General features: G+C 48.8%; 1 protein-coding gene across 1 annotated transcript in view; it reads left to right on the plus strand.

The window, feature by feature from the left end:
- The first annotated feature begins 421 nt into the window (after positions 1 to 421).
- The window catches only part of MIS18BP1 (MIS18 binding protein 1), a 13,361-nt gene continuing 3,790 nt past the window's right edge, over positions 422 to 9,992 (plus strand). The window contains exons 1-11 of the mRNA XM_017738812.1: positions 422 to 431; positions 1,585 to 1,746; positions 2,002 to 2,513; positions 3,324 to 3,400; positions 4,015 to 4,145; positions 5,081 to 5,171; positions 5,382 to 5,545; positions 6,209 to 6,372; positions 6,840 to 6,945; positions 7,629 to 8,475; positions 9,666 to 9,835. Of these exons, the coding sequence (XP_017594301.1) occupies positions 422 to 431; positions 1,585 to 1,746; positions 2,002 to 2,513; positions 3,324 to 3,400; positions 4,015 to 4,145; positions 5,081 to 5,171; positions 5,382 to 5,545; positions 6,209 to 6,372; positions 6,840 to 6,945; positions 7,629 to 8,475; positions 9,666 to 9,835 (2,434 nt within the window). The remainder of the gene's footprint in view (positions 432 to 1,584; positions 1,747 to 2,001; positions 2,514 to 3,323; positions 3,401 to 4,014; positions 4,146 to 5,080; positions 5,172 to 5,381; positions 5,546 to 6,208; positions 6,373 to 6,839; positions 6,946 to 7,628; positions 8,476 to 9,665; positions 9,836 to 9,992) is intronic.

Genomic DNA, 9,992 nt, shown 5'->3' on the forward strand with positions numbered 1-9,992 from the left:
GGAATTTCAGACACAGACCCCACCCTGGTTTGCCCCTTTCTGCCCAGGATTTAGGATTCATCAAAGCATGAATCCCTCAGGTGGTGCAGCTCAGTCCAGGGAAGGCGAGGCACTTCCCAGGTGACTGCAGTGCAGGAGACACGATCCTAAATTCCACCAAAACCAGACAACACCACCTTCCCAAGGTCATACATGGAAACAAAACAACCCAGGAAGATGTTTTGTCCAAAATACTTTATATTAAGCTGATTTTTCTCCGGTAATTTCAGCTATGAAGTACTAAAGTAAGACATAAAATTAGCCCCAAAATAATTATGTATCTCCACGACTCCAAGAGAATGGTTTGTTTGCCTTCAGAATACCTGGAATAAAAAGCACAGAGCTGTAAATCTGAGTTTAGTTCATGGAACTCTCAGGTATCATGTGCTGCAGTAGGTGACATCCCTGATTTTCACATTCCCCTAAACTTTTTAATCCTTTGCTTACACCAGGCCATAATCCCAAATGACAGGAATTATTAACAGTTCCTTTTCCCCAGCTGTTCTGATTATTTGGAACACACTGGAGTCACCTGTTGATAGTAAGGAGCTCTTAATGCTATTGCCAATTGCCCTTAATCCTTCCTCCTTGGAAAGCCCATGGAGAGCACAAAGCTCCCTGACACCAACACCCACCAGTCCAGAGCCTGGTCACCCCTGGGAAGCAATGATTGTTCCACAGCTTCCCTGGGAGAGCTGTCTCAGGTGTGATCATTTTCCCTCTGTGTCCTACTCATGGCTCTTTCAGGATCTGGAAAAGCAGCCAGAGAGAGCACTTTGGTGGGTGTAAAAAGTACTGGCACCAGCACTGGTTGCCTCCAGATGGCTGGGATTAAAAAAAATGTCGGATGGTGAAGTTTTTTAGTGCTGAAATGTCTGTAGCATTGCTGATGTCTCTCCCCTGCTCTATATTGTAGACGATTCCCTCCCTTTGGTTTTTCTCCCTCTCTGCCTCAGTCTGGTTCTAATTGTTCCCTCTGTTGTGTTCATGACTGGGCTTGACCCATGCAACATCTTCAAAACCACTTTGTAATTAAAACATCTAAACAAATTACTGTAACTATTCCATACAGCCTGTGCAGAGAAGAGAAAGGTTCATGGAAAACTTGTTTGGGGTTTGAAATCCCACCGGGGCATTTTTCTGAGCAGTCCCTGATGGCTTTTCCAGGATACCTTTAATGTTTTTATCCGTGATGTGGTGAGATCCAGCGCACTCTCAGCAGGTTTGCAGCTGACACAGAGCTGGATGTGACCCTTTTCTACAGTGAGGGTGGGCAGGCCCTGGCACAGGGTGCCCAGAGCAGCTGTGGCTGCCCCTGGATCCCTGGCAGTGCCCAAGGCCAGGCTGGACATTGGGGCTTGGAGCAGCCTGGGACAGTGGGAGGTGTCCCTGCCATGGCAGGGGTGGCACTGGGATGGGATTTAAGGTCCCTTCCAACACCCAAACCTTTCTGGGATTCTGTGGGCTTTTTTTAATAAAAAGCATATTAAAAAATCATTTCCCCCCTCCCCCCCCATGAAAATGTTTTTCTTCCCCAAACTGAAGGAGGGCTTTGGGGGTTTTTGTCTGGTTATTTTCCAGAGTCAGCTTGGCCTCAGGTTCCTGGGATCGAACCCCTGGCAGTGCTCCCTGCAGAGCCTCCCGTGCTGGAAACCCCCCAGAAGTTCTTCCTGCGGGTGAAGTGGCAACTGCAGCAGCAGCACAAAGGTATTGGGGTTGCTCTGGAGAACACAGACTCCCTGCAGTCAGAGAACCATGAATCCCTGAGCTTGGGAAAGCCCTCTGAGACCATCAAGCCCAACTGGTCCCCCAGCATGGCCAAGGCCACCACTGACTCCTGTCCCCAAGTGCCACATCCACATGGCTTTAAATCCCTCTTGGCATGGAACAGGCAGCCTGTTCCTATGCTTAAATATCACTAATTTCTTTGTTATTCCTTTTTCTTTTTCTTTAAATGGGCAGCTACACCACCTTCAACCCCAACCCAGCAGAATATTCTTCCCTCCATAACTACAGAGCAGCCTTTAGTCAAACCTGCTGGTGCTGAGCAGCCAGGGAATGAGCCTGCAGAGGATGTGGACTCCGATAAGGATGATGTGGATGTTTTCCTCGTGGAATCTATAGAAGTAGATGCTGATGGAGAAATGTCTCAGAATACAGTGACCAGTCCTGTGCAAGTAAACTCCACCCCGTGGGAAAATGGGGATCAGGTAAAAGGAAGGTGTGGAAATGGAGAAGCAAAATGTACAGAGCTTCATGAAGACAGAAGAGAGTTGCAGCCCAGTAAAAAACCAGCAGCTCCAGCAGGGGAAGAGGCACCAGTGACTAATCCTGAAAAGCCCTCTCAGTACTTCTGTAGCATCATGCTTTCCTCTCCAGTCCACATTCCAAGGAGGCAGAACCTGACAAAAGACCCCAAGGTCCCTTTGGATAAACCTCCTTCTGATCAACCTGCTGGCAAAGCACACAAAGAGGTGGGAGAAATTAATCCTTTAGGGAAAATGAGAAATTCCTCTGGGCTGCATGTAGCTCAGAGTTATTCCTGTTCTTGTCAAAAGCAACGAACACTCAGAAGAGAATAAACTGTTACTTCATTAGATTTTACCAGTAAATTCTCCCATCCAAAGGGTTTCTTTTTTTCCATACTCCTAGATGATGACAAATGTTCAGGGTTTGGGCTTTTTTGTGTAAAAGAAGCACTTTTGTTTTAGTGTGCACAAGCCATGGTTGGGCTTCAGGGGTTCCATGTGTTGGTGTGATCATGAGCACTGCCTGCTCAAATCCAGGGAGGAGACACCTTTCCCAGCTGGGCATGAATCCATCCAGGAGTGTGCTCTGCTGATGGGGAAGGGAAAGGCTTGGCTCTCCTATGGAACATCCAGACTCCTGTTCCATTAAACTGGACCAGAATCTCTTCCTGGGAGAGCAGTGTGCAGCTTGCAGTATTCCTCCCTTTCTGAGTGAATCCTGGGAAAGCAGTGCTGCGTCCCTGGGGTTCCCTAGGAACCTGCCCAAGGTTTCCCTTGTTCCCTGGAGAAATCTGGGATTGCAGGTGACTTGTTCTGTTGTCCCTCACTGTGACCAAGAGTGTTTGATGTGTTTCCTTTATTAAAACAAATTACCTTCAGGACTGAGCCAAGGATCAGATATCCTCTAATATTCCAGATTTGTAGCTCAGAAGATGCTGAGAGAGATGATTTTGTTGTTGGATCTGATCAATGAGGAGGTGCTGGCTAATAAATGCTTCTAAATGATTTCTTTTCTTTTTTTCTTTTCTGGAGCAGAAGAACATCTGCCTGAGCAGCTGGAGGATTAAGGTGCTGACTGGAAACACGGCAATCTGTGTGGAAGGGAAAAGGAAGTAAGAACCAGTTTATTATTTAAATGCAAAGTAACCCATTGACACCAAACACCAGGTGATGGTGCAGAGCTTAAACTGCTTTATCAAGGAAGAGACAATTCCTTTGTGTGGGCAAGAGGGACAGAGCCAGCATCCAGGGAACTCCTGGTGAAATCATTTCAGAGTCCTGTCCTGAGATAATCAGAAAACTTCAGAGGAATAAATCAAATATCAAATAGCTCTGGACAGTTTGGGTTGGGAGGGACCTTAAATCCCACCCAGTGCCACCCCGGCCATGGCAGGGACACCTCCCAGTGTCCCAGGCTGCTCCCAGTCCCATCCGAGCTGCACAGCAGGCTGGGCTGCAGTGATGAGCTGGCTTCAGTGCAGCTGATGTCCCCTGAGTGACAACTGCAGCAGTGACACGTTCAGTTTGTCCCCTGCCCCAGTGTCAGGTGAGGCAGAGCTGGGTCAGTTCCAGGCTAAGAGAGGAAAACCGAGCACAGAGCACATCCTGCCAGCACCTGTATCCCTCAGAAAACATGGATCACACCACTCCCTCGTGGAGTGTCAGCATTCCAGACTGGAATCCCTTCTGGAAGTGATGTCTGTGGTTGCTGTTGTGTCTTTGCCAGGGACATGAAGCAGCTGCTCTGGCACAGCAGTGCCATCACAGAGCGCGTCACACACAACCAGGTGAAAACCTCCTCGGGCGGTGTCTACCTGCTGCAGGGCAAAATAGACTCAGCTGCCATGAGGAAGGAAGGTGAGCTGCTGCTTCTGAATGCCTTACAAATTACAAACTGCTTCAGCTTGCTTTGGATCATGTGGGATTTGTAAGGAAATGGGGTTTGCATGCAGATGTAAATACAGGCTTTATTCTCCTTGCTCCGTGTGCTCCTCTGGCACGTTCGCTGGGAATGTGCTTGCCAGTGCTCACAGGCAGCTCTGAGGACACAAAGATATTCTGTGGCATAGGTGGAATAAATGCTTGGAACCATGGAATATCCTGAGCTGGAAGGGACCCACAGGGATCACCCAGTCCCAGCCCCTGTCCCTGCCCAGACCCCCCAACAACCCCAGCCTGGGCATCCCTGGCAGCGCTGTCCAAATGCTCCTGGAGCTCTGGCAGCCTCGGGGCCGTGCCCATTCCCTGGGGAGCCTGGGCAGTGCTCAGCAGCCTCTGGGGGAAGAACCTTTCCCTGAGATCCAGCCTGAGCCCCCACCCCCTTCCAGCTCCAGCCATTCCCTCAGCTTTACTTCCCCTGACACAGGTGTGCCCCGGGTGTGTTACAGTTTTTTACCCAACACACCTTCACTGTTGGCTCCTTCAGGCCCAAAGATGTGTCTGTGCCTTCAGTGTTTCCTTCTCACTTGCAGCACTGGGATCCCTGCTGATAAATACCTGATCTGGCTGCTCTCTGACTTGAAGATTTTATTAGTTCTTTTGCTAAGAACTTATGCTTGTTTTTATTTTAATATTCTGAGAAGGAAAAGCGGCAGCATAAGGCTTGTGAGCAGAGTGGCTCAAGTGCTGCAGAGGTTTCCTGAGCCTAAGAGTGACTGGGCTGTGCTGGATGGAATTGCCTGGGTCAGTTCCTCTGATGTTTGGATTTAAGAGGCTCTGGTGGGGTTCTTTTGTCCCCTGAGTGAGTGACAGCCCTGCTGAGCTGCTGTTAATGCCACCTGTGCTCCCCTCAGGGTTCCCCTACCGCTTCATCAAGCAATTCACGTTCGGTTTCTCCAGAAGGTGGAAGGAGTACGTGGAGGAGTTTCTTGAGGAAAGGAGGAGGTAACTTCTTTGGAGATTCTCTTTCATTGCAGTGTTCTAAGTGTTCATTGAGACTTTGCTTTCCAAGGCTGTTACACCAGAGGAGTGTGAAATGTTTTAGATGTGGCCATGAAGCCACCGGGCTCCTGCCCACCAGGGCTTCACATCCACACTGTTTGTTAGCGAACAGCTTCCTCAGATGGTTATTATTTCTTGTCTCAAAACCATCAGGAAGGAACGAAATCAAGGCAGTGGTGTGGAAGAAAATGAAGAGAATGACTCAGTGGGGGGAGCTGATGTGTTGGAAACCACAGAGGGCTCAGTGAACGATGCAAAGAAACCTGCAGTGAGGAACTCCACCTATGAAGTATCGCCAGGGGATCATGAGAACATCTGTGAGTATTTAACAATCCCTTCCTTTGGAAAACACACCTGGGGGTGGCTGGAATGGGTTAGAGAAAGGTTCATGATGTTGGTTGTGTTTCCAGGAAATGGCTGTAAAGCCACAGCCTCTTGAGCCCCTGGTTTGGCTCAGCCTTGGAGCACAGTCCCTGCCTTGCCACGGGCACTGACAGCTTTGGGGTTTAACTCTGCCTTTTTCTGGGATCTTTGTCCAATAGGCCTTTCCCAAACCCCACTGTGCTGTTTGTTACCGCTGTAATCAGATTTCCTTGCTCACACTATAAAAGCTTTTATGTTTTTCTCTCATTAATCCCATTTATTTTTCACTCTCATTTGTCTCAGTGAGCAGCTGTTCCATGTGACAACTTTTCTTTATCATTCTCCCTCCTCAAATGACTTTCACAGTACTTATAACCTTCTGAACAAAGTAAAAGTTCCCCACAGTAAATCTTATAATTTGTGAAGATTCTTGCTTCAGTCCTGTTATTTCTGTCACAATGCTTTGAAAAGAACAACTTTGGGTACATTTTACATTTCCCTTGTAGTCCGGTTTAAACACAACGTCGTCCCTCTGCTTGTGAAATCTGCCAAACTGAATTTTCCATGCAACATTTGGGACAAAACTCTTCTTTGTTTGGGTTTTTTCCCCCTTGCAGTCATAACACCAAAGCGCAGCTCCAGGAATGACTCGAGCAGGGTCTACACTCGCAGCGGGCGCCTCATCAAACCCCCCCTGAACTTCTGGTGTGGGCAGAGGGAGTTTGTGGATCAGAACCTGAACGTCACCATAGAAAATGGGGGAGTGGATTATCTGAGCCTGGTAAGATCCTCTGCACGGGGGTTCTCGAGTGTGGCTTAAATAGAGTTACTGAGCTCAGCCACGGGGGAACAGAACGGGTGCAGCTCTTAGAGGTACCTGGAGAGGAAGGAAGTCTTGGAAATGTGATCAAAATATTGGAAAAACACACCAAAAAGTAGTCTCGTGTCCATGTTGTCATATACTCATGGTTTGTAAATTTGACATAATGGGGAATTGTTTCTGGGGAAAAAAATTTGGGGTTTTTTTGAAAGATGATTGTATCAGACAGGAATTTGGTGAGGTCCCACCTGAAATTCTGGGGTCAGTTCTGGGCCTTTGACTGCAAGAGAGACACTGAGGGGCTGGAGCATGCCCAGGGAAGGGAACAGAGCTGGGGAAGGGGCTGGAGCACCAGGAGCAGCTGGGGGGCCTCAGCCTGGAGAAAAGGAGATTAAATTAGTTTTAGAGTCAATTGTTTTATTTTGAAGATGTTTAGTAGTGAAAAACCCAAAAGAAAGGCCAGTTCCATCTCCAAGGATAAACCAAAGGAAGACATGAAGACAACAGAGGAAATGCCAAAAAGCCAAAGTAAAGGTAAAAACTAATTTGTTTTTTTCTATTTTCAAGTTATTGATGGAACCAGTGGGATTGTGAGCTGGGTGCTGGAACAGTAGGGTGGGGTCTGTTAATGCAAAGAAATTACTGAAATATTTTAATGATCAACTGCTTTTTCTCTGAAGAATCATCAGAGTAGCATTCATGTGGAGTTTCACAGCTCCAAACAAGAACTGTGCTTGTAAATCACTTCGTTAATTACGTAATGGGAACGCACAGATCTCATTCTGGAAACTGAAATGAAGGGACTGGGATTTGTTGGAGTTCACCAGTCCAGTGAGCTGGGGCCCTGGCTTTGCTTTTTAACTTGGATGAAAGAAATGAAATGTCGACCCCAAAAAAAAAAAAATCTATTAACAGTTTCTAATAAAAATTTGGTTTTAGTAGGATTTGAGCAGTGATAGAAGCCTGAAAAGAATGCGCAATATAAAGCAGAAGTTTCTCTCTTAAAGCAGCTGCAATGTTTCCTGCAGAAAAGCTCTCTGGAGCACGAGCAGAGCTTTGGGGATGTGCCTGCTCAGTCAGTAGAGTTACGGAGAGCCCTTGAGAGCAGCTCTGAGTTTGTAGTTGTGGCAGGTAAAGCTCTGGCAGGGGGTTGCAGATCCCTGTGCTGCACACACAGCCAGGACCCACCCTGCACCCCCTGACAGCTTCTCTTGCAGGGAAGAGCAGGGAGAGAGGAGCCACTGCCGCACGAGACTCCTCATCTGCCGGCAGCAGGAGGGGCCGGCGCTTCCTTTCGGACGAGGATGAAAGTGATCCTGGAATCAGGGGCGCAAAAACGAGATCCCAGCTCCCTGCCAAAGTGCTGAACAAACACAGCAGCAGAACCCCAGGGACAGCACAGGAGAGAGCAGCAGGCTCTGGAGGACTGAGCATGTACGAGCAGGGCTACAGGAACTCCCTGAGGTCAGCCAAGCGGCCTCTCCCGGGAAAAGAGAGGGTTCTCCTCACCCAGGAGCCCTCAGACAAGGATGAGGGGGAGCAGTCCAGTGAGGAGACCCCACTGCTGATCAAGAGGAAAAAGAAATCTATATTAAAACCAGAGTCTCAAAACTGGAAGCCTTGCTCTGGCTCTAAAAGTTGCCAGGGTGATGCAAACAAGTCCTGTGGCCAAAGGGCAGGAAAGCCCTCCCGGGATGTGCTGCTGAGGCTGAGCGGGCCCGAGTCCAGTGATGAGTCTGAGCTCCCTCCTGCAGGGAAAACATCTTCTGCTGAGTCCAGTCCCCGTCTGCCTGCTCAGGCCACGAGGGCACACAGCAGAACCAACCCTCGCAGGTGCTGGCTCGATTCCGACACCGAGCCCAAGGCTGGGAAAGAGGAATTTCACAGGAAGGAAAGGAATGCCAGAGAATCCCGGATAAAAACAAGCGATGGAGGCTCCAGCGGTGCCAAGGCTTCAGCAGAGAAACTGAGAGAGCGTGAGAGGGCAAAGGGAAAGGAAGCTCTGGAACTTTTTCCAAGGGCAGCTGATGGTTGGTCTGAGAAGGAATTACAGAAGCTTCACAGGTAAGGGCTCCTTCTGTGTTCAGAGGGAAAAGTTTCCCTCAGGTATCGGGAGGGGTTGGATGATCTGGATTGGGGTTTTCAGATTCATGATTTGCCATGTTTCCTTTATGTTTTAATTAGAAATATTCCCTATTTAATTCGCTGGTTTTATTCCCTAATAATAATTAGAATTATTATTCCCTATAATGCCAGAGTATCCCGGATAAAAACAAGCGATGGAGGCTCCAGCGGTGCCAAGGCTTCAGCAGAGAAACTGAGAGAGCGTGAGAGGGCAAAGGGAAAGGAAGCTCTGGAACTTTTTCCAAGGGCAGCTGATGGTTGGTCTGAGAAGGAATTACAGAAGCTTCACAGGTAAGGGCTCCTTCTGTGTTCAGAGGGAAAAGTTTCCCTCAGGTATCGGGAGGGGTTGGATGATCTGGATTGGGGTTTTCAGATTCATGATTTGCCATGTTTCCTTTATGTTTTAATTAGAAATATTCCCTATTTAATTCGCTGGTTTTATTCCCTAATAATAATTAGAATTATTATTCCCTATTAATTTTCTTCACAACTGAAACATCAGCATACCATAGTGAAGGCCACAGCTGAGGGGGGAGCAGGTTCCCTCCTGAGATTGCAATCACTTGTTAAACATGCTGAGTTTCTGTGAGCAGGTTTGGTAAGGGGAGATTAACTGCAAGGATGTTTAATTAATCCATCATCTAATTACTTAAACCACTGGGCAGTATTTAATAGAGGCTTTGAGTGTAAAATGGCCATGTTTGGGTTTAGCTCTTTTAGACCAGCGGGAGCTCAGGCCTGAGGGGACCTGCTGCAAGTGAGGAGGAGATTTGTCTTGTGACACATCTGTCAGCTTGAGGTGCTTGCATAAATTTGCCTGTTCTGAAGTGTCAGGAGAAGACACCACAGGATCCCAGAATGGTTTGGGTTGGAAGGGACCTTAAATCCCACCCAGTGCCACCCCTGCCATGGCAGGGCCCCCTCCCACTGTCCCAGGCTGCTCCCAGCCCCAATGTCCAGCCTGGCCTTGGGCACTGCCAGGGATCCAGGGGCAGCCCCAGCTCTGAGCAACAAGAGGCCAGAGATAACAGAGCCTCACTCCACTGCCCAGAGTCCTTCCCAGGCGGGTTCCGGGGGCTGTGCCCACAGGTGCCCTGCCTGGTGACGCTGTGCCCGTGCTGTCCTGGCAGGGCCATCGTATCGTTCCCGAAGCACAGGAGCGGCTTTTGGCAGGAGGTGGCCATGGCTGTGGGGTCCCGCTCGGCTGAGGAATGCCAGGGGAAGTACCTGGAGGAGCAGCAGGGGAAAGGCTCCAAACAGCATCCCAGGAAAGCCACATCAGGAAGATCTGAGCAGAAAGGTACCAGCATCCTGGTTCTGGGTGTTTTGTGGTTGGTAAATAATTTGAATTCAGACATGGAGGGGCTGGAGCGTGTCCAGGGCAGGGAACAGAGCTGGGAAGGGGCTGGAGAATTCCTGAGGGAGCTGGGAAGGGGCTGGAGAATTCCTGAGGGAGC

Source organism: Corvus brachyrhynchos, unplaced genomic scaffold, assembly GCF_000691975.1.
Source record: "Corvus brachyrhynchos isolate BGI_N302 unplaced genomic scaffold, ASM69197v1 scaffold245, whole genome shotgun sequence".
Taxonomy (NCBI): domain Eukaryota; kingdom Metazoa; phylum Chordata; class Aves; order Passeriformes; family Corvidae; genus Corvus; species Corvus brachyrhynchos.